Below are 24,717 nucleotides of genomic sequence, written 5' to 3'. Positions count from 1 at the left end.
TGTCTAGTAGTCACATCACAGAAGGTGATGGTGGCTACACTCTAAGCACAAAACTCCAAAAAACTCAGTAGGATCCAAAAAAAGTGTTGGCTGTAGTTGGGCTTTAAGCTGATTCTGCATGCTACAGTTTGATTGTATAATCTCTATTAGATGTATAATTTCTATTAGATCTACCAAACGCTATGTAATGCCAGGCTCTGTCTGACTGGATAAAAAGTAAAAGGATTGTTTAGGTAGGTCTTTACTTCACAATTTTGGTAAGCTGCAGTCAGTGCAACACAGGTTTAGTTACTTGCTGTGTTAATTCCTGAACTTAAGAGTACATAATTGACAGGTTCACTTAAGCGATAGAGCACCTGCTTCCATGAGCCATTTTGGTAGCCATCATTTGCACTCTCCACTATTCCTTTACAAACCTCTACCTGTTACATTTGCAGGTCTTGATGGACTGTCCGAACGTTGCGCTCAGTACAAAAAGGATGGTGCTGACTTTGCCAAGTGGCGCTGTGTGCTGAAGATCGCAGACCACGCACCCTCAAGCCTTGCAATCTACGAAAATGCCAACGTATTGGCGCGGTATGCCAGCATTTGCCAGCAGGTGAATTGATTTTTTTCTTGATATATCTTTCAGTGTCTGCCTGATGATATCAATTGCACCTTTGATTTAGTAGTAGACATCATGCTAGTTAATCCTTGTCCAGAAACGCTTCAGCTAGTAATTTCCAGCTACCTCTGGGTATGGGGGAGCATATGACCTTGCTCCTGCAGGATATAATGCTCCTGGAAAAAGGTTTGACCTAAATACTGGGATGTCATCAGCTCTTTCTAAGCCATCCAAAGAGCTTACATCGGGGTTGACTCCCTGCTCTGATGGAGTAATGGAACGGCAGGGAGCATGATGAAGGTGAGAAATGGGAGGGGGTGCTCTTTTAAGATAGCCTGTTACTTTTACTCGAATGGACAAAGAGACAGCGTCTGTTTAAAGAGACCCTGTCACCCGATTATCCATTTCTACAAAAGTCTTCCCATAAGATTATATTTGCATTGAACAAGTTATGTGCATAGTATTTACTATTAAAGACTTCCGTTTGAAGACATTTAAAAGGCCTGAGACTGCTACCGGGTGCCTCCATCTTGGATGTGATGTCAGCAGCCCCTGCCGACTCTAAGCTGTCACTCAAGTGACACTCTATAATATTTCAGCAGCTACACTCTATAATATTCCAGCAGCTACATGAAAGTTTACGTAGGGAGCTGAGGGGAGGAGAGGAAGAGCTGGGCCAGCACATACAGTAACAAACCACTATTAGAAAAGAAAGGACTATGACATGCAAGGGGGAGGGGGGACTGTGGCTGTTGGAAGGCACATTGAAAGTTAATAAAACAATTATTTATGGAAAGGAAAATGCTGCGTGTAAGCATTTACAATACTTCACTTTGTGCATTTTTTAAAGTTGGTGACAGGTCTCCTTTTATTTTCTTTGTAGTGTTCTTTTTATTGCTCCTGGTATGGTTTTAGCTCACAACCTTGCCTCTTTGGCACACAGGGATTGCATCCAGAACAAACAGTGCTGATTACGCTGTTTTTTTCCTTTGCTCTGTACCTGTCATTAACCCCATTAGGAATTCAAGTGAGAGAATAAACAAAGTGCTTATCAGAGTCCAGATCATGATATAGTGCTGCTCTGTGCACAGTGCAATGTCTAAAACTCAACTAGAAAGGGACTCTAATCTCACAATTTCTCCTGTTTACTTTTGTCTTGAGCAGGTTTTTAACTTAAATGTACTAATGTATACAACAAACATTAGCCAGACACCCCCCAAGGCTGGCCATACACTGCTCAAATTCTGGCTGAGCTGGCAGTGTGCTGCTCTGTTGGCACCATCCTACTTGTCTAAAGTTGATTTTTTGACAGGCTCTCTTAAAACCTGACAGAATATTTATTTATTTATTACAAGGTATTTATAAAGCGCCGACAATTTACACAGCACTTTACATAGTTGCACATTCACATCAGTCCCTACCCTCAAGGAGCTTACAATCTAAGGTCCCTATCTCACATGCATACATAGAGGGCCAACTTAGAGAGGAGCCAATTAACCTACCAAGATGTTCTAAACTCTTCTACACGCTATCCAAAACTAGATGGAGTTGGTTTTTAAAAGTATAAAGAATGACTTGGAAAACACTCGTATTCATTTAGGCTGGCCATACGTGGCCTGAATTTGGGCGATTCCTGCTCAACGGGCCCAAATGCGAGCCAAGAGTGGCCCCGTTAGCACAAAGTCGGAGCTGGGTGGAAAATCATCTGCCACCACTATTTACCCGAAAATGTTCTGACTGGCTCCTTTGATTTTCTGATTGAAGGGTGCTGGATGGATGACTGTTGACAGGGCCACCCACCAAGCAAATTTCGGCTGGTTCATCAAGAACAGGCTGAAATTCGCACAGTGTATGGCCAGCAAACACTAACCCCCCAAACTAATCTCTGCCACTATATTACCCCTTCGGCAGCATATACTCCACTTGTCCTTCACTTCTCTATTGTGAACAGTGGGATCACATCCTCATTCATGCGTGCAAATATATCTGTAGCAAGATCCCGGTGCTCAAAGCTATTGACCTGGTCAAAGCACAAAGTCCAACTGTTATCTGAGACCTAAGGCTAATTTGACTAAACTGTCCTCCATATTTTCACATTTACAAACCCTAGATGCTAAGGGCATGTCTGCAGTTCATCCCTCTTTGATCATATATCCTTTCCTATAGCTGTCGGCTAATCTTTACTCTTTTATATATGCAATATGCATAGGTAACGCTAATTAGTATAGCTTGCAGGTACTCCAGTATAGCCAGCAGGTAAAAGTAGTGAGTTTGTAATGGTTACTGACTTGCCTCTAATGTATTATAAAGGTTAAACAATAGAACATTCATAAAATGAATCAAGGTATTAGCGTATATGTGTTTGTGTAATTATCCGAGCGGACAATAATTAAGATTGATTCTGGGGGAATCCACTTATGTACACTCTACTTGCCTTGTCTAAAATTCCCATTGAGAGATACTACAGGCAGTTTCTATGAAGGATGTGCTTTTGCTATGTGATAGAACTGAGTGTTTTATTAACACACTGTCAATATATATGTCTTGCAGAACGGTCTTGTGCCAATCGTGGAACCCGAAATCCTGTCTGATGGATCACATGACCTCCAAAGATGCCAGTATGAAACAGAAAAGGTGAGATGGAGTGAAGGTTTGCCAGGCCAAAAGTGTATTATCAGTTAGAAGTGGAGTCTGATGAGTCACTGTAAATGGTTTACCTCCATCCTGCTATTCCCCATCATATGTTATGCTCTCAGTGTATGCCATGACTTGGTAACAGGCTTCTGTAAACCTCTGTACAGCAGATATGGAGAGGGAGGGGGCAGAACTATGAGCCAATCAGGTGTACTGCAGGCACATGTGCTGACAAAGAACATGAAGAGAGGAGAGAGCAGTATGAGCAGAAGGGAGCTGCTACCGCTCCTATATACTCCAATAACAGTCTGGGCAGACCGAGGCGACCTATCTTTTTATTGCTTATTTGCGGCATTTGCTGCAAATCATGTCACCAGCCTAGTTGGTGAAATCTCAGGACTGCATGGACAGAAATATAAATCCTTTGGTATATTGTATCGCTTAATGCTGCTACCAGAAAATTTACACAAGAGCCTTGATTTTTTTTCAGGTCAGCACTTTGTTTCTTACGTAATGCTGGAACTTGTATTTCACCAGCATCTGTAGAGCCCTTGGTTCCAATCTCCCATTGTAGAATATTAACCTTTGTTAGCTGATGTTACTGGAGATGTCTGGGAATGTTGCCAGATGGAGTTTGAACCAGACCATGCTGACCAGAAAATCCTAGCTATTATTTCTCATCAACCATTTAAATGGCGGCTCCACACAAAGCAAGCACATCTGGCCATGCATGCGCAGATTTGTCGTTCACCACCTCAGTCTGGCAGGAAGGGGTGATGGGGCTGCTGATAGGCCCTCCCATTGTTTAAATTTCCTGCCGAATTGGCTGAAATTCGATTAATGTATGGCCAGCTTGGTAGAGAGGGGTTGGTTGTAAATCTAGTGTGCCAATTATACCCAGCTTTGTAGCTGCAGTCATATGATCGGTTGTGGCTATTGCTGGGCACACACCTTACAACCATCGCAAGACTTTTGTCTTGCGATGGTTGTAAGGTAATTAAAAAAACATACGATCTGCCTATCTTGGACAGGCAGATCGTACTTGCAATTATCGCAAGCCCGCCTGTGGGGCGGGCTTCCAATGACCGCAATGCCGAACGGGCAGTGTGCGCTTGCGCACACCGGCTCGTGCGGCTTTTATCTTGCGAACATGCCACAAACCAACCGACAATCGTACGATGTTCGGCTGGTTTTAGAACATGTTCCTAAGATAAAAGTCGTGCGACCTTACAGTAGTAGAGGTCGCACTCCTTCCACACACCTTACGATAATCGTACGATCGCGGGATTTCCCACGATTATCGTACGATTGTTGCAAGGTGTGTGGGCAACCTTAAGTCTCCATTCTGGACTTGTAGACAGTTTCTCCTGTGTCAGAGACATTCCATTATAATGATAATGACCTGACAACTAGTGAAAGGAAAAGGGGTTGCAGGCCTGGGAAACAAAAGGAAGTCTGTATAACCCTTGTTGTACTGATTCAGTTGCTGGGTTTGCATGACAACTGCTTAAAGCAAACTTGCTCATCAATTTAAATTTTTAAGTCTTGTTTTGATTGTTTGATTCTACCTATATCAGCCAAGAAATCCTTTCCAGTGCATGTCTTTGCACTAGTTGCACCTAGAAATGGGCCTCCCCGAACATCAGGACTAAGCTACACCGGCTTCCATTGCACTGTCCAATAAAGTGCTCTTATTTGCCACCAAAGCATTCTCATTGGTCAGGGGGATGGCAGTTCGATCAGTTTAGCTACAAGTATAATTTTTTTTTATTGTAAAGGAAGCCTGCCATGAGAGGCAGCTGCCTGGCTGTCAAGTTGACCCACTGCCTTCAATACTGACCCAAAACACGCATGCAGATGAGGACTTTCAACTTCAGCTTTTCCACAACTTTACTAGTCTGTGCTCTGGGTCTAGGTCAGTGACTGAAAGTGCTAAAGCCAGTGGATGAGCATTGTGACGTACGCCCGGCCCAAACCCACTGCACGTCAATCCCACGTGACTATACACAAGTAAGAACCGAGAGTGAACGTCACAAGGACGTGGCGATACCACTCTCAGCCTCACCCTGCACAGAGATTTCCCAGCTCGCAGGACACAATCTCAGGCCAGCAGACAGAGAGCGATCGTCACCAGGGTTGGTTAACTCCGCAGTTAACCCTTTACCCACCAAACTTCCACTGCCACCATGTGTTTTTCGGAACACAAACCGTGCCAAGCAAATGCTGCGACAATTTAAACACTTAAACAATGCCTGTGATAGCGCTGTCCTCTCAGACAGGAATATGACAGGATTCACTATACAGTAGCGATCTTCACAGAGGCAAGGATACTTAGTATTTAGAGCGTAGAGATAAGCTTAAAGATTTTTAAGATCGTCCTTTAATAACAGAAACGGTGCAGAAAATATACAGAAAAAGATTTAATAAAAAGAGACAAAAAATATATACACAACAGCAAAATAAAAGGGAATAAAAGGAGAATGCTTAAAAGTCCTGGAATTGTGAGTTCTGACAGAGTTAAGAGTTCAATAAGCGAATGGGAAGTCTGCAGGGCTCTTCTTCAAGCAGACTTCAGGCAGATAATGTCCAAAGATTAAGGAGGAACTCTTCTGCGATGTTAAGACTTCTAGTTCCTTGATGTTTTCAAAACGACAACAGCCCCCGTCTAGTCGCCTCGAAAGAATATTTTATAAGCCCCTTTTGGAGGGTGTCTCGGAGCCGGCCCCTAGGCAGGGCTGGGGAGGGAAAGCATGCGGAGGATGAACCTTTAGTTTACACTATCCCCACCCAATTCCAGATTAATAAATGTAGCTTAATTTTCAAACTCAGGTTTTATGACTTTAGGGAGAATGCGGGGTCACCACCATCTTCAAGACCAGCCTGTTTATTTTACTGACCACTGGTAATGGATGTGGGCCTAGTGCCATGCCTTTAATTAACGACAGCCATAAAAGGCTTAGAGAGATATTTTGGAATTTCACTAGGGCTGGGCAATAAAAGATCACATCCATCTAGCATCTTTTCTGTGGAATGTGGAGGGGCCTGTCAAATGCTAATTGAAGGCCTACATGCTCTGACTGGGAAACAAACAAATTCTATTTTCTAATATTCAGACTCAAATCCCCCATCATCGTCAAAAGCATAACAGTCAAGCAACTGGCTTTTCAAGTTTATTTCTATTTCACCTATACAGGAAGAGCAAATTTTTACTGACCAAGGTTAGATGATAATTGGTAAGGTATCCGGTTGCCGAGAAGAACTTCATGATCCCTATCCTCCTGTTTCTTACACAAGCAGAGGCACGCAGTGGTTTCCCTGCTGTGTGTTTACAGCTGCTAGAGATCTCCCTAACCTGTGTATCTAATGCCAGTCTAACCTGTCTGTTAGTGCTTAGGGAACACAACTTCTCTTGGTAAGGATTCAGGATTTGTAACTTTAACTGGCATAATAGTGAATTTTGCTGTCTACCTACACTATATAAATGTGTGCCTCTCTTGATGCAGGTCCTGTCTGCAGTGTACCATGCCCTCATCCAGCATCATGTATATCTTAAAGGCACCCTCTTAAAGCCAAACATGGTGACAGGAGGACAGTCAAGCCCTCAAAAATTTACACCTGAGCAGGTCGCCATGTCAACTGTTACTGCCCTGAGACGAACAGTCCCTTCCGCAGTTCCCGGTAAGTAAGTCTGCTGTCAAAGTGAATCACTAAGTATAGAGATATGGGGCTGCCATCCCTGACCCGTTTCAAAAGGTACAGGCTCCAGGGTTGTCTTTCTGAACCTGGCACCACTGTCTAGTGAGATACTGATATCAAATCGAAAAGCCAGAATGAAAGTGACAGTGCAGGGGTTTGCATCTTTAAAAAGCAGATGAAAAAGACAGGTTTTATAATGAAAAGGTTAGTGATAATTTCTTAACTGTACATGTAAAACAGAACTAAGTACCTGCTAGCTGGTTATAACTTTGGAGATTCCTGCAATGAGTTTCCAGCTCTGAAAAATGTAAAGAAGCATGCAGGGAGTGGATCAAGGAACTCCAGTGGGGTGATCTTGCTCAGTCCTACCAGATTCTATTGACTAATGAAATCAGATCCTTATTGGAGTTTGTTTTAACCTGTTAACTTGCTTATTCAAGTGTGTACTCCCAAGAAAATGCATTTTAAAAGTCTGCATTTGTATAGCCATGCCTGAGTTTGCCCAAACTTGTCCAGATCTGAATATGTTTGAGCAAACCTTGCCTAGGTCCATTAAACTTGAAAAAAATCTGCACTGTTCTATCAAAAGAGCCAGTCCTAGCCAAAATGATACTACAATTTTGGGTGGGTGACAATTAGATAACCTTCATGTTGCTTATGTTTTAGTGGTTTAAGCAGTCTGATTGCTACATTTTAGTTCCCAGATCCACACTGCAAGGGGGGTCTAAATATTCTTGTAGGATTTTTTTTTAATTGTCAGAAGGGTTAAAGCTTAAATAGAATGCTTGGCCCAATTTAAGTATGCATATGCCATACCTGATCGGCCCAAGGGGATCCTGTAGAGCACTGTAAGCAGCCTGAGATCTTCTGGGTCCTGTGCGGGGCTCTGCTGAGCGGCTTCCCTCTGCTCTAAAAACACAGGGGATCTCTTGCTCGGCACATAGTTCTTCTCGGCATTATCAATGAATACCAGGTGTTCTCTGAATGGCTGCTGTGCTGAGTGACCACCCTGTTTTCAGAGCAGAGGGGATGTCGCTTAGCACAGCACCATACGGCACCCGGAAGATCATGGCCAGCACTGTAGTAGCTCAAGCTGCTACAGTTCCTTACAGGATCCCTGTGGACCGATCAGGTATGACATAAGCATACTTATATTGGGCCAAGCAAGATAATACACTATACCTGGAGTTCAGCTTTAGGTTTTAAAATTGGGAGGGCCTAGAGTTGGTGACAATGCTAATGAGGAGATTTGTCCATTGGAGGTTTCAAGAGATACAAGATGTCAATGGGTCACTCAACATACATGTCACAAACTGACCAAATTGTCTGTGCATTGATTTCCTGTAGGTATCTGTTTCCTGTCTGGAGGTCAGAGTGAAGAAGAGGCATCGCTTAACCTGAATGCCATGAACAGCTGCAGTCTCCCTCGCCCCTGGCGTCTGTCCTTCTCTTATGGCCGTGCCCTGCAGGCCTCAGCACTATCTGCCTGGGTCGGGAAAGCAGAAAATGAGAAAGCAGCACAGGAGGCTTTTGCTAAGAGGGCAAAGGTCAGGATAACTCCTTAATTCTTTAAGCTGATTACAAATTCTATAAAAGTATTAATCTAACAAAGGTGTGGGGGAGAGGAATACAAACGCCACACAGGAGGTGAAGTGCATTATACCTTACTAACACTAATCAAACAAGACAAAACAACACTGTCCATCCACTGCTCTAAATAACATTTACAGGCTGAGCATTATAAATACTAGAGACACACAGGTAGAGCAGAGAAAACCAGACCAAGGAGACCATAACCAATAACATTATAATAAGTACTATCCTTGTCGCACTCCTTACAGATATGTCCCTTGTAGTGGGCGGTGCTCGCAGCGACTGCGGATGGCGCCACGAATGTCAGCAAAATTGTAGAAATGTCAACAGCACACCAATCCTTTTAAGATAGCAAAAGCTTCATTTATTGAAGTTTTTTGTCATATGACCAAACAAGCGCTTTCGTGACCGCACAGGGTCCCTTCAGCAGGCTTATGGTCAATGCTAAAGCCTGATGAAGGGACCCTGTGCGGTCCCGAAAGCGCTTGTTTGGTCATATGACAAAAAACTTCAATAAATGAAGCTTTTGCTATCTTAAAAGGATTGGTGTGCTGGTGACATTTCTACAATTTTTCATAACCAATAACATGATGCCCCCCCCTGGGGATATTGAAAGACCATACGAGCCATGCCCACAACTAAAAATGGTGCCTGGTCATACACTTCACAATCGGTGTTTGTAACCAATGGTTTTAGAAGATATGGAGCATGAGCATCAGATTACATTGCATCAGATCCTGAGGTTATGATTTTCCAGCCAACAAGACCCATTTGTTTGTATACAGTATTTCTTCGTACTCCTTGGTGCTGGTAGGTAGGTTTCTCAAGGGCAAGCTTTAGTCACATTCCTTCCATCCAATCACTAATTGATGGTGGAGTTTGTCCCACCCTTTTTCTGGAAATTCGTTTTTTAGCAGCAGATTGTGTTCTCGTTAAAGTCTCCACAGTAAAGGTGCCCATACACCTTACGACCATCGCAAGACTTTTGTCTTGCGATGGTCGTATGCTTCTTGAAAGCCCACCTTGGACGGGCAGATCGTACTTGCGATCATCGAAAGCCCGTCCCGCTGAGGGGCGGGCTTCCGATGACGGCAATGCAGAACGGGCAGTGTGCGCGTGCGCACACCGGCCCGTTCCGCAGCTATCGGACGAGCAGGCTAGAAGCCCGCCGAGAATCGTACGATTCTCGGCGGGTTTTCGAACATGTTGGCTCGACAAAAGACGTGCGACCGTACAGTAGAAACGGTCGCACGTCTTAGTTCACACTGCTCGATTCTCGTACGATCGCGGGATTTCGCCCGATTCTCGTACGAGAATCGAGCAGTGTATGGGCACCTTTAGTGATCGAGGATATTAGTATCATAGTAGCCCAGTATACAAGTAAGAGGGTTACCAGTGGCGTAACGAGTGACCTCAGGGCCCCATGCAAGAATCCCATGAAGGGCTCTTCCCCCAAACAAAATTAGACAAGAAAAGAAAAAAAAAAAAACACTGTCCTCTTTCATCTCCCCCTTCATGTCCCCAGCGACCCCATGTCACCTTCGTTGATACTTCCAGCTCCCTGTCTCGGTCTCCCCCTTCGTGTACGCAGCACTCGGCGGCAGTTCTGTGTGATGAGGGGGCGGGGATTACACCGCTCCCTCTCATTGGCTGCTGCCCGGCTGGATGATGCTTCACGCTGCGCCCGGAACAAGATGAGGGGAGCAGCGTGAAGCATGTAGGGCCCAGGACGGGAGGAAGAGGTCCCGGGACTGGTAATCAGCGGTCACCAGTGGCCCCTTCCTCCTGTCCTGGGCCCCCTCCAAGTGGCCGAACTCCAGGGCCCGGTCACGGCCGCGACCTCTGCGACCCTGGTAGTTCCGCCACTGAGGGTTACACTAACTGCATATAAAGAGTCTGAATAGACTGTTGGATCACACCACACCAGTAATGCACCATTTTAGAGCATTTCCAGAGAAGGTGCAGCACGTCTCCCTAACCCACCACCACACTTTGCACGACAGTGGTCCTCGCGAAAGCCTATAGCATACAGAGATTTAGATGTTCTAGGTAGCATAAAGAATTGAAATAACTGAGTAGGTCTACATGTTGTCTACAGTTGAGTAAGTTCACATGTTGGAGATGAGGACAATTTTAGTAACAGAGTCCATATTGAATCCCATTAGTCATCAGACATGGTGCCCACGTCTAAGCTAAAGTGTATTTTTTGTGCACATTTTTTTATAGTTTTGGGCATGGTAGGGAATGGTTATAACTCACGTCAGGTAATTTTTCTTCTATATGTGTCCGGTTGGGAATAATTAACTTCCTGTGTCGGTTAATGAGAGGTAATGTCTACAAAAAAGGGTGAATCCCCTCTTAGACAGTTGTCACTAAAACAAGGGTCTTGATTGGAGGAGTTTCTCTTATCACCTGTTCCAGTGACAACTGTAATTGTTTTGGTAACAATGGTCACCTGGACAAACAGAGAGTGTGAGTTAACCAAGCAGGAACATAGAACTTAAAAGATGGAAGCTGATCACAGTGGACAATAGCCAGTGGACAGTATATAAAGGAAAACTATTCTTGGTGCCTGTAGCAACCAGTCAGCTTAACATTTTTTGGGGGGTATATTTATTTTTATTGTTGCAAGAAAGAGGTACATAAAGAGTACCATACATAGAGGAAAAATATAACAATGGTGTTACAAGGTTGGCCAAATGAAATAAAACAGGGGTAATAACAGTAACCATAGGTATCTAAAGTGCCCTTACAGGGCTGCAGGATGAAGAAGGTAACTGCATAAATAAGAATGACTTTTATGGTAACAAGTGGAAAATAATGGAGAACATTCAATGATGAAATATAATTTTTGGCCATATCTGGCATTATATATCAGGCAACAATAGAGCTAATAAGAAGAGAGGGAGAGAGAGAAGAATTTGAAAAAAGAAGGAAAGAGGAGGGAAAGGTTAAGGGGAATAGAGAAGGGCCTGACTAGGACCCGGCTTGTAAAGAAGGGAGAGTGGGAAACCTAATCAAGCGTTACATGTGTATATCTTTAGGGTGATATAGGAGAATCTGATCAGTTCTAAGCAATAACAGATCTTCCTTCAACTACTTCCAATGATGAGGCTGACAGTCACAAAAATAATAGACATAATGAATATGTCTATGTACTACTCTATTATAATTGTTTTCACACAATATTCACATAACTTTCACCCAGGAATCAACCAGTTTCCAATTGGAAATCATTAGAACATTGTGTAAATCTTGGGTAAAAGTTGTGTGAAAACATTTATAAATAGATTTCCAAGTGTCCTGCCACTCCTAGGACAAGGTGAGATAGGCAGAACACTGAGACATACTTCACCAAACACTGTTAGCATTTCTGTCCAGTTTACTCTTTTATAAAAGAAAAAGTGTAACCTACATGAGAAAAATCAAGATATTATGTAGTATAGAGGGGTAACAAAGGACATGTTCTATTTGTGCGTAGGGTGATATTCTTTAAAGAGGTTTATGTCACTAACTGTCTGCTTATTGCCATTGTATATTGCAGATCAACGGTTTGGCATCTCTCGGGAAGTATGTACCTTCTGGGTCTTCAGACGCCGCCTCCTCCAAATCCCTCTTCCAGCCCAGTTACACCTACTAAATGTTGCCCTCGATTGCCCTCTTGTGTTACATCTTTACATTCCTCCTGGAGTTATATGACTGGCATTACTGCCGCATCTCCCACACACTGAGCCAATCATATTAGTTGCTACCATGGCAACAATGGACAGGGCAATACATGCCATGTGCAGCAACCCATACCAACCAATCAGATGACATCTTTTACTGGTGTGAGAGCAACAGTCAGAAAACAGTTTGCTAAGGGTTGCTGCACTTTGCATGGCCCTAATAAATAAACCTTCATATCACATTTATTTGCAGTAAAAACATGCTTGGTAGAGGCAACTGGAATTTTTATTGTTAGTTGTAGGCAAGAGCTTTATTTTCCCACATTTTAGTTGTATAGCTGGATCAACTATTAAAGGACCAAAATACAAATACATTTAGAAGGTGCATTCATTAAAAATGTACCATTTGTCCAGTGAAACTGTATGTGCATTTCTTTTGTGTGAGACAAAAAGGAATATTATTAGTATATATATATATATTTTTTTTTTTTACAGGTCAAATGTAAAAATCAGGAAAATACCCTATTATGGCCACTACATGGATTCGAGGAGCATGAGAAAGAAGTATTTATTTCCTATGCTCTGCAGCTCAATCTAGTGGCCATAATGTCATATTTCCCTGATATTTCATTAGACCTGTAAAGAAAATAAACAAAATTAATTTTTGTCCCTATTAACACAAAAAAAGTGCACATGCAATTTCACAGGACCAATGGTTCTGCACAGTTTTTAATAAATACACCCTTTGTGTGATAATACCTCACCCCACCCAGAAGTAAGATACATTTTAGGTGTAGTATGAGCCTGGAAGTTGTTGAATTACACATATCTCTACCTCACTATTTTTCAGATCCAACATGGAAGAAATGGGGTTTTCTGATCTCTCTTTATCTGTTGATCAGATACTTTGGTTTAGGTTGGGAACTCTTCTCATCAGGCTTTTGGTTCTGGCTATTTTCAGAGCTACCACTTTCCACAGAAGCAACTGGCCTGCCTCATTGCTAGGAGTCTGTGATTAACATATCTATTCTTTATACTTGTGTGCTACATCAGTTATTCTTCCAAACTCCCTTATCCAACCTAACTACTTATTCCTGCTAAAGGCCTTAGGCTACCACTTTGCTTCTTGGCTCCTCTGCCTCTCAGCTAACTCTAATTCCCTGTCGGTTATCTGCAGCTCAGCCTCTCTTCTCCTCCCCTGCCTGCTAGCTACAATTCAGCCCTTCTTGTCCTCCATCCTGCCATGAGAGCTAAGCACCCCTTCCATTCCTACCAACTAAATCAGCCTCTCATCCTCCTGCCTGTGAGTTGCTTTAGATTTTTAGCAATGAGGAAGATTAGATATAAGAGAGATATATAGAGACTGTGTAGACCAAAAGGCAAGACCTGCACCAAACTAAATGATGAACACAATATTTCACAAGTATGTTAAAAAAAGCAAAGCAGAGGATGACACCTTTTCTACAAAAGTCCCAGAACATCCCTATGGAATTAAATATTAAGTACACTGATTACATTACTTTGCCATTTTAGTTCTGGGTGGTGGAATTTCCCTTTAATTTGTGAACTATTTTGCAATGCTGCTATATGATGTGCAACCAAAACACACCAGGAACGACATTCCAATAAATCCTTTTAAAAAAGCGTGTGTGCTTTGTATTTATATAAAAAAGGAGAACAATAGATTATCCTGCAGGCCCAGTCTGGGCACAGGGCAGTATAGTATTCAAAGGTGGCCCTGGCCAACTGGTAATCTGCAGACATAGCAGGTGGCTTCCATGACTGAACTTCTATAAAGAGAGCTGATCCTGTGTGTGGCTTCCATGACTGATCCTCTATAAAGAGAGCTGATCCTGTGGGTGGCTTCCGTGACTGAACCTCTATAAAAAGAGAGTCGATCCTATGGGCGGCTTCCATGACTGAACCTCTAAAAAGAGAGCTGATCCTGTGGGCGGCTTCCATGACTGATCCACTATAAAGAGAGCTGATCCTGTGGGCGGCTTCCATGACTGAACCTCTAAAAAGAGAGCTGATCCTGTGGGCGGCTTCCATGACTGATACACTATAAAGAGAGCCGATCCTGTGGGTGGCTTCCATGACTGAACCTCTATAAAGAGCAGATACTGTGGGTGGCTTCCATGACTGAGAGCTGATCCTATGGTTGGCTTCCATGACTGAACCTCTATAAAGATAGCTGATCCTGTGAAAACGCTGTCATTGGTCCTCTGTTATCAGCCGTATTAGGGTAAGGCTTTCCTGCCCAGGGACCAGTATTACCTGATGCAGGTGATATTCTGATTGTTGTATTAGTGATTTATCCCTTGCTGAGAACTCTATGCCTGGCCTGTATAAGCAGATATAATCACTGCAGACAATCCTTATCAGATAGGACTATATGAACTATATAAATTCTCACTTCACATTTGTATAACTATTAACTATGGCTATGCATTGTGTCATATTTTTATGTAATAATTGTGACAGCACAGATGATAACAGATTGTTAAATGATCATATGTCTGTGGACACACTTCTACCTCTGCAAATACTAGAAGACAAGATGGAATATATGGACGAATGTATAAAATTCTCAGCCTAACCATCCGTATGCTGCAACAGAAATCAAGAACATACCAGAACTACCATTGCACAGTCAAAGGTGCTCATATTGTCATGTAGACACGTGCGATTCGTTTCGGAAAGATTCGTTATTCGGACCAATTTTCGTTATTCGGAGTTTCGGATGTATCCAAATCTCCGAATGACACAAATGATGAATGAAAACGAATCCGAATTTCCAAAAACGAAAATTTTGGATGAAGCGGTATTCTGTATGAATTTTTGTTTGAGGACGAACATTCGTTGTAGCAAAGTGACAGACAAAAAAAAAATGTTTTCCTTTTACAGTCTGCAGAAGAGAAAAAAAAGTGTGAGGTTCTCCCCCAATTGATACCAGACCCTTTAGGTCTGGTAGGAATGTTAGGAGGGACACCCCCCCCCCCCAAGTTAAAAAAAAGTATGTGGGGTTCCCTCCAAAATCCATACCAGGCCCTTTAGGTCTGGTCAGAATTTTAAGGGGGAACCCCCCCCCCAAACAATGGGGGGGGGGAAAACGTGGGGTCCGCCCTAAAATTCCTACCAGACCCTTGATCCGAGCACAGCCCCAGCAGGGCAGGAAAGGGGGGCGACCGCGCCCCTCCCTGTGCCTTACCAGGCCACGTGCCCTTGGCATTGGGAAGGAGTCTCCAAGCCTGACCCAGTGGTTTTGGGGGTCTGCGGGCAAGGGGGATTATTTTCATCGGGGTACCCCTTTAATTAAGAGGGCACCAAGATGCCACCCCTCCCCCTTGTGAATGAGTAAGGGGTACTTGTACCCCTACTCATTCACTAAAGGGTTATAATTCAATGTAAATAAATAAACCACACTTTTAGAAAAAATCCTTTAATTTAAAAGAAAACAAAGTTAATTTTTGACTATTCCTTTAATTAAAAAAAAAAAAATGGCTCCATCGATGTAATCCAGCGTCAATCACGATGCACGACACCCACCAACCCGCCAAAATAGAAAAAGTCCCGCTGCCCGACCAAACCAGATAAAAACTTGGCGCAAAATGACATCTCCTGCCCAAATGTAAACAGATGGGCGGGGCGAGCCGTGACATTTGACATTCTCAGCCGCAATGCTATTCATGAGCTCCCGAATGCCATTCGGGTCTGTGAGCCGAGGTGTCATATGAATAGTATTATGACACCTCTGCTCACAGTCCCAAATGGCATTCGGGAGCTCACGAATAGCTCTCGGGAGCACCCAAATGCTATGTGGTATTTGACAGCTAAGAATGTCAAATGGGCGGAGTGAGCCGTGACACCACGGCTCGCTCCTCCCATCTGTTTACATGCTGCCCAGAGATGACATTTTTCAGGTGGTTTCCTCAGGTTTATTTGGACTCCCACTTTCATGGAATTGCACCGGTCCTTTATGTTGTAATTTAGTTGGCCTAGTTTTAACAATGTTATTAATAAAGAAAAATAGAATAATAATAAAAAAAAAAATGTCTCTCACAAAGTAAGTGCGCTTCCCCTTTAAGGCTCACCTGTAAGTTTAGGCGAGACAGTCCTCTGCTCGTGTTGCTTCTAGAAGATTCCAGGGCACTGGATGCTGCCTATAAAAAGAAGATCCGTGAGAGGCGAGGGCACTCGGCTGGACCTTCAACACAACAAGCTCCCGAGTCCCCACCCCCCTGCAAAGAGGAAAGCGACGAATGGACAAAATCAGGCAGCCTGGGCTGCCTACTCAGTTGGCTTCTAGTAGGGCCTGGCAGCGAGCTGCCGGGTGACAGAGGAGGTGTGGCTGGGGCCGAGGGAGACATGGCCCGGCCGCCAGACTCTGCAGTCGTTTCCAGGAAGAAGTTTTGCGGCTGTATGTGCCGCCGGGTATAGGCACGGAGCAGGGAAGACACAGGGCTGATGGGACAGACAGAGAGGTGGCCCGGCCGACGGAGGCTGCGGGTGGCTGGAGGAAGAAGCTTTGGCGGCTGGACGAAGATGCAGGAAGAAGCGGCATGTCCTGGAAGCAGGCTAGAGAGCTGCAGGTAAGAGGAGCAGCATCTGTGCAGGGCAAGGGACCTTGTACAGCCCATAATAGATCCTGCACAGCCCACTTGAGAGTCTCTGTGCAGGGTCTATGGTGGGCTGTGCAAGATCTATGGTGGGCTCTGGAGGGGTCTTTAGGGACTCAGGAGTGCTGTGCAAGGTCTATGGTGGGATGTGCAGGGTCTTCTCTGCAGGGAAGTCTCTGCTTGAGACCCTGCAGAGCCAGAGATCCTTTACAGCCCACCTCAGACCCTTGCTTCCCTGCAATGCTAAGGACTCATTCACACAGCTTGGAGTCGGCCCGTACAGATCCATGCGGCGTGCACGGTCGTAACAGGATGTTCCCGAGAACGACAGGTGTTGCATGTGATTGTACGCAGCAGCCTGTTCTTCTCTATTGGAGGATGCGGCCGTACTGCACATCCGTGAGGGTGTCCGTGCTCGGACACAGACAGGATCCATCCTGTCTGTGTCCGAGTACAGACACCCGCACTGACATGCAGGGCGGGTGAGCGTAGGGCGGAGTATGGCCGCGTCCTCCCATAGAGAAGAACAGGCTGCTGCATACAATGGAGCCACATGGATCTGTACCGGGCAGCTCTAAGCTGTGTAAATGAGGCCTACAAGCGCAACCTTTCAGAATCTGCATCCAGCGACTTGACAGGTTACGCAATATGTCTTGGACAGGCAGGATAAATTTAGATAGGGGTGCCGAGTTCCATCTTGCCTAGGGCAGCACAAAACCTAAATACACTCACATATGAAAAAATATTATGTCGCAGGCTTTTAGGTCTCGTTCACACCTAGGCGTATTGCATATGCGCGTCTGTCGCGCGTTTTTTTTACCGTGATTCACAGTAAAAAAGTTGCGCGACCGTCGCGCGTTTCCGAAGGCTACTTGGCTGTATCCCAATGGAAACGCGCAACAAAACGGCCCAAAGTAGTACATGTACCTTTTCAGGCGTGGGCCGTTTTGTAGCGCGTTAGGGACGGGCAGAAAAACGCCAAGGTGGGAACGAGACCATTGAATACAATGGGATTTATATTTTTGAGCGTTTTGTAGAGCGTTCGTCGAGCGTAGAACGCGCTACAAAACGTTCAGGTGTGAACGAGGGCTAATGGTAGTGTCACCTCCTTTGGGAGGGGGACTTTAAGTCTGGTTTATTTTTAATTATATATTGCTTGAGTTTTGATGACTGAGCAATCTACGTTTTCGGTTTAACTGGTGTTGGTTTTAAGCTATTAATGGTTTGATTAAATTCAGTTAACGTTTAAACCAATAAAAGTGCCGCGGCAATTTTCTTCCAAAATATGTTGGTGTCTGTATTTTTATTTATTTATAAATAGTGTACCGCCTGCAATTCCATGTAAGATGATTTTATATCAGCATGCAGATTTTGAGTAAAAGGGGGTAAAGGTCCACTTTAAGGAATTCCACTCCTCTGTCACAGCTGTGAGAAATCTGTAAAAATAAACCTTATTTTCTTAAGGTCTACCCGAAAAATAAAACAACTTTCCAATTGGCTGGATCTTTTTTTTTATCTGTTGATAGCTCACTGTTATGGTATTACAGTAAACGGTCAGCCAGTAGAAAAACTAGCCAATTGGGAATCATTGTATGTTGGCAGAAAAAAGTTGTTTCGTACATAGAACTTTACAGCTGCTTTCTAGGGACTGTTAATGAGGTTTGTGACTATGCCCAAATACTCTGAGGGGAATTTATCAAAACTGGAGCAGCTTTGCATGCCAACCAATCAGCTTCTCTGTTTCATTGTCAAATCTTAACTGAACAAACTGAAGAGAGAAGCTGATTGGTTACCATAGGCAACTGCACCAGGTTCTGTCTGCTCCAGTTTTGATAAATTCCCCACTCTGAATTTTCACAAGCTGCTCAGATGAGGCATTCAGGCAAAACCCATCATCAGGACACGTGTGTTGTCACAAGCCCCTTGATTTTACTTTGTTCCACTTGATCCCTCTCTCCATTGGTGAATATAAACCTGCCAATTAGCCATGACATTATGGCCACCCACCCAATACTGAATCGGTCCCCCTTTTGCCACCAAAACAGTCCTGAGCTGTCAAGTAGGACTGAAACGACTAATCGATAAAGTTGCACCCTCACTCCCTCCCCGCTCACATGCTTGTGAACACTGACTGACTGTTTGGCTACTGCCCGAGGACTCACGGCCTCCTCCTCCTCCCCTGGATGATCATAGTGGACTGAGGGGATGAATAGGGTGTATTGTATGTGTAATGTGTGCGTATTAGGTGTTGCATGTGTAAGGTGTGAGTTTTAGGTGTTGCATGTGTAGCGTGTGTGTACAGTGAGTGGAGTCCGTGGCATAACAACCAGGCAAGGAGGGTGAGACGGTGCAGCTGTCCCGGGCACAAAGATGGGGGGGGGGGCAACGAACACATTTAGGACCGGTTCACACCATCTCCAGTGCATTCCGGCACAGTTAGTGGCTCGGAACAAACTGGTTCGCATAGTGGAAGCCTCCTTGCGTTCTGGGGCAGGAGGGGTTGTGGCGGTGCCATTCACTATTTTGTTGTGGCATTGTTGTGCCATGCGTTCTGGTGCGGGCAATCGCACTGTGGGTGGGGGTGTGGCTGTGGTGCTATTGATTTGAATGGCACTGGCACACCCCCTCCTGCCCCAGAACGCAAGGAGGCTTCCACTATGCGATCCATTGCATTCTGTCCACTAACCATGCCGGAACGCACTAAGGTTTGTTGTGCACCGGAACTAAAGACTGTGAAACACTACACACGGAGCTGCACGCAGCAAAGGAAAGTGGCGGTGCGCGCAGTGTGTCTAGCAATATTCTCTCCTGCACTCAGCTAGGCGAGAGCTAAATGTGGCAAGATGAAAAATGTCATCTCTAGCCAATCGGCTCACACGTATGAATCTGACATCAGGATACGGATTCAAGTGTGCAGCCAATCGGATTCCCCCAGAAAAGTCATCTGGTGAGAGGAGTCAAGAGAGAAGTCTGCTTAGTAATGGTTTGCCTTCCTGCACAAGTTCTTTCTGTGACATATGCCAGGGATGAAAGCCATGCACAAATAATTAATATGTCCATTAAATAATGAATTAATGATATTTAATAATGTATTAAATAACTAATAATAGTTAATAATTTAAAAAATCAATAAGTAATATTTATTAATAATTACCTAGTTAATAATAAACATTGAAATACATTTTTCCTCCGATTAATTAAAAAAATAATCGGCCAACAAATTGATTATGAAAGTAAGCCCTAGTGTCAAGGCATGTACTCCACTAGACCTCTGAAGGGATGCTGTGGTATCTGGCACCCAGCTGTAAGGTAACAGATCCTTTATGTCCTGGAAGTTGCGAGGTGGGCCTCAAATGGATTTAGATCTGGAGAATTTGGAGGCCAAGGAAGTGATGTAGCAGCAGCAGGGATCCAATACTCCCGGAAACTTTGGATTCCTATGAAATTGACTAGGCTTTTAATGTTAAGGTGATGCATCAGACAGCTATCCTATGCATTCCAAATGCAAGAAGTGTGACCCCTACTTTTTCTCTGGCCTTCTTCCTGCTCAGGCTGGATCCTGGATATTGTCTTTGCCTAAAGATGGAACCTAATGGTGGTGGGCACCAGAAAGAAGATTTCCCTCCCCATACAACTGGTGACCCTTCCCCTCTGTTGCCCCTGCTGACTAGATTCCCTCAAACTTGAGATCTATAAGTAAGGTATACAAGAGAGGGTGAAAGACTTTAGAAGTGTCAGGCTCCTAATTGCACCCTCTCTTTAACAACACCTAGCTTGCAGTTGTGAAAACTTAGACTGAAAGTCAGATTTTAAAAATTCTTCCTGGATGCAGTGACACTAATTTCCCTTTCCTGATTGGCTGGAACCATCATTTTTTTCTTCTATTGACCTCAGTCAATAGATACTAGCCAAATGGGAAGAGGGATGAAGGAAACAAAAGTGGATATTAACACATATGAAAATGTTTTGGATAAAGTTGGGAAGGGTTGGGGGATTCTGTTGTCTTTTTAGGACTTAAGTAGTGCCAGTCTAGGAACCTACAGCGGTCGCTCCCCCTCTATTAGGATCTTCAGTGAGATACACAAAAAGGGTTGGTAGAATTTAAAAGTGCCAGCCTAGAGACCTACTGCCTTAATAAAAGTAAAAGGATTGGATGAGGTATTTGAAACACTTTGTGCTTACAATTCTTTCAGGGCTCGTTTCCACCAGCCCGTGTGCCGATCACACTGTCCCGTGCTCGGAATGCAAGGGATTGCATACACAAAGTCTCCTTGCATTGTAGGGCAGGAGGGGGCATGACAGTGCCATTCATGTCAATGCCCTGCATTCCAGTGCGGTGCGATCGCAAAAAATCGCGCATGCACTATATTTTGCGGTCGTACCACACTGGAACGCAGGGCATTGTTTTACCACTGCCAGACCCCTACCTACCCCAGAACGCAAGGGACAGTGCGATCAGCGCACGGGCTTGTGCAAACAAGGCCTAAAGGAGGAGGAACATTTTTTTTGTCAGGGTTGCTATGGAGTAGCAAGTAGAATTCTATCTCTAATGTTAAAAGTAATAAAAATAAAATGTTAGGTCTGGTGACAGGGGCTCCATGTTTTTATTTTGAATGCAGTGCAGCCCTTCCAGAGTTCCACAGTAATGTTTTGTGCACGGGTTACAACAAACAGTCTTTAATCCAGTGTACATAGACTAACAAAAGCAATCCAAGATCCTATACAGGCAAACCTTTTTACACAGTTCCTAAAAAAGAATACAAAAGTTGACATATGACATTGCACATTAACCATTATAAAAAGCTGAGTATTTAAAGAACATTTCAGTTCTATACAGTAAGGCACCTCAATAGAAAAATTTGGTGTCGGCAAGTTGTGTACAGTCTTACCAATAGAAATTAAGGCTTTGTTGTCATACATAGGTAAGCAGTATCCAAGCTTGATTTACATTCCAGTGATCGACACAGCAATAAAAGTTAATATCTAGCAGTTAAGCCTAACTTGCATTTTTTGTACTGTAGCTGCATTTAAAATAGAAGTAAAGCCAAACCTCTTTGTTGGCTATACAGCTCTTGTGGGTTCTCCTTTGAACCAAAGTCAGCAGATAGCTATCAGATGACAACGCAGAGATAGATCAGGACAATATTGCCGAGATCCAACCCAGCTGCATGATTGACAACTGGTTCTGCCTCTGTAGAGCCAAAGCCAGCTGTGCGGGGAAGTGATTGACAGGCATTTATCTCCACTGGGAGCAAAGACTGAGAGCTCACTGATCAGCATGTGACCGCTCAGCTCCTGGTGTTAGACCCGGCGTGTGACAGCTACAGTGCCCCACACCAGCTCTAAGCAGCAGGGAGACTATGTTCCGCTCTCCTTGCACTTCTCCTTTATAGGGAACTAGTCACAAAGCAAAAAACACCTGCCTGATTAGACTGAGGCACTCTCCAGACCATGTACGGCATATTGACCCCAATGCAGCAGCTCTGTAAATCCCCTTAGCGTCACTGCATCATATACAGTATGCAGCAACACTTTTAACTAGCTCATGATGGCAGAGATTTCTCAGCTTTTTTTTTGTGCAACAGGGCTGACCTCAGTGTGTAAATGTAATAAAGACCTTCATCTGCGGCACAATCTGTCAAGTTACATATCTATTTTTTGACCAAGCAGATGGCCCTCGTACTTTCTCTAGGAAAGTGGAAACCCCCTTTAGCAAAAGTGCAGAGAATATTTCTAATGCCAAACATGAAAAAATACAACGGTTTGTCATTTGCACTACTGTTCTGTTAAATAAATCTTCATATTAAAAAATATCATTTCATTCCTGATACATAATAGAAATATTACAGAAGCTGCGGCTCTTCTCCTTCGAAAGACCCTCTAAGTGTTGAAAACATTCCAACGTGTTTAACCATGTTAGGCTCCAGAGCCCAAGCCCACTCCCCCCTTCTTCTGAGCTCGTGGTATAGGGCAATATCCTTGGCATAACCTGGCTTGCACTCTATTTCCTTCAAGTAGGATAGAGTCCTTCCGGCAGACACCTCTGAAAACAGCATAGCCGGCGTGCAGCACTCTGTGACAGGCACAACATTGTAAAGGGCTGGGGAAATCCTCCGCAGTTCCAGCAGGTAGTGGCGCCCTGCTAGCTCCGCCAGCAGCATGGCATAAATGGTGAATGCCACAAACACCCGCCAGCTAAATTGCTGGTGGCGTAAGGTGAGAGTGTACACCCAGGTGAGGACCAGGCCTGCTAGTCCTCCTAGACCAATCCACTCCAAAATCCGCATTGGCTCTGGGTTGATGTAACCCTGAAGTCTTTCTGGGTGGTAGAATTTTACATACAGGCCACCTCCTAGTGGCTCTTGGGGGAAGCGCACCTGCACCAAATGGAAGAATGCAGTAAAAATATCTTCTAAAGGGACTGCATCATCCTCAATGAGTAACACGTATTTTGGGTTGTAGGCCTCCAATGTACGGGACAGGCAGAAGGCATAGTCCTGCTTCTCCTGTTCAAACCGGTTTGGGGCTTTGTCCACGTGCTTGCTCCAATCCCGTGCCACCATTGGCAACAAGTGGGACAGCAGACAGGCATCAGAGTGGTCCTCAGGAAATGAGTCAACGTTACAAATTAAAATCTGAAACGTGGAGCAGTCTTTGCCGCATTCCGACATCCGGTCAAGAAAGCCACGTGCCACCTGGAGGAGGTAATGATAATCAGACCGGCGCCTTGTTGTAATTATAGTGACAGCTAAAGTGGTGGTGCCACTGACATGTGATGGGCGAAGGCTCCCAGCTGGCCTAAGGATACAGGGCACTGATGTATTTGGAGGAAATGTGCTGGACATAGAGACGGTTTGATGGAAGTGCTGGAAAGCATTGGACCCATCCTGGAGGTTTCTTTGTAGGAACTCACGACTCAAACGCTTGAGGTTAAGTTGTCGTGAAAACAAGGGAGAGTAGAGAAGGTTGCGGAAGCAGATGGGGGTTAGGAGTAGAGTGAGCACAATGAGGAGCATAGAATGGAAGCAAGGAGACCTAAAAATGGCAGATAGACGCATGACTGATTAAGGGCACTGTGCTCTCATGTCATCACATTCACTATTTCCTTTTTATCGTGTTCCAGCTTCTCCTTTCTGCTTAGGACTGCAAGCATGTAAAATGGTCCTCCTGAACTAATCCTAGGCTTGTGTTTGCTTACAGACAGCTCCGGCATCCCATGGCCAAGCCTTTGGAGCATTCTGCAAAATAAATCACAAGAATCAACATATAGAACACTGCACAAATATTTAATCAGCTAAACATATCATAAACATACATCTTTGCTTGGTAAACAAACTTCTAAAGCAGCAGATAAAAGACCCAAAACTTCTATGGCCGGTGATAAGTTCCCAATTCACTTTGTTTAAGAACTATGGCCTCTGGCAAAATCTTCAATAGCAGTGGGCAACACAGGCTTCCAGCATCCATATGACAGCTCCAACGTTACTACTAGAGGTGCACTGAAATTAAAATTTCAAAACCGAAATGAAAAAAAAGGCCAGGCTAAAACCGAAAATGTTTTTTATTCTAACTTTCATAACTTGTGGACATTGTGTGTTTACTATATCCACAATCATGAATGAACAGGAAGTGATGTAGATCACTTCCCATTCATTCATAATTGAGGACACAGAAAAACATACTCTGTCCTTTAGGGCTGCAACAACTAATCGAATACGTTGATTATAATCGATGATGGAAAAGGTTGTCAACATTTTCCATCATCGGTCAGCTTTTGATTAGTTGCCCCTGTTCACGGCTCCACACACGCCGCACCTCCTCCCCGCTAACAGCTCTGAGCTCTCACCGCTGCCCGCCAAGAAGACGATTGCGATCGTTGCAGGGAAACTCTGGCGTGGGGGAA

The 24,717-nt window shown here is 44.2% G+C and overlaps 2 protein-coding genes across 2 annotated transcripts; one reads left to right on the top strand and one right to left on the bottom strand.

Annotated features, from left to right (window-relative positions):
- Window positions 1-334: 334 nt before the first annotated feature.
- Window positions 335-12,407, top strand: LOC108803299 (fructose-bisphosphate aldolase B-like; the record flags this gene model as incomplete). The annotated part of the gene is made up of 5 exons (XM_018575149.1): window positions 335-598; window positions 3,155-3,238; window positions 6,742-6,916; window positions 8,282-8,481; window positions 12,072-12,407. Coding segments are annotated over 5 exons (819 nt in total), but the record flags the coding sequence as incomplete, so codon positions are not given.
- Window positions 12,408-22,634: 10,227 nt separating this feature from the next.
- Window positions 22,635-23,898, bottom strand: TMEM246 (transmembrane protein 246). The gene has a single exon (XM_018575150.1). The coding sequence runs from the start codon at window positions 23,870-23,872 to the stop codon at window positions 22,658-22,660; it is 1,215 nt and encodes a 404-aa protein (XP_018430652.1). The 5' UTR covers window positions 23,873-23,898; the 3' UTR covers window positions 22,635-22,657.
- Window positions 23,899-24,717: the final 819 nt, after the last annotated feature.

Source organism: Nanorana parkeri, unplaced genomic scaffold (genome assembly GCF_000935625.1).
Source record: "Nanorana parkeri isolate BGI_ZX_2015 unplaced genomic scaffold, ASM93562v1 scaffold3585, whole genome shotgun sequence".
Taxonomy (NCBI): domain Eukaryota; kingdom Metazoa; phylum Chordata; class Amphibia; order Anura; family Dicroglossidae; genus Nanorana; species Nanorana parkeri.
Note: the sequence above shows the minus strand (reverse complement) of the source record. Positions and strands in the feature narration are given on the sequence as shown.

Coding starts and splice junctions, on each gene's coding strand:
- TMEM246 (XM_018575150.1), bottom strand. CDS start 23,872: ATGCGTCTATCTGCCATTTTTAGGTCTCCTTGCTTCCATTCTATGCTC.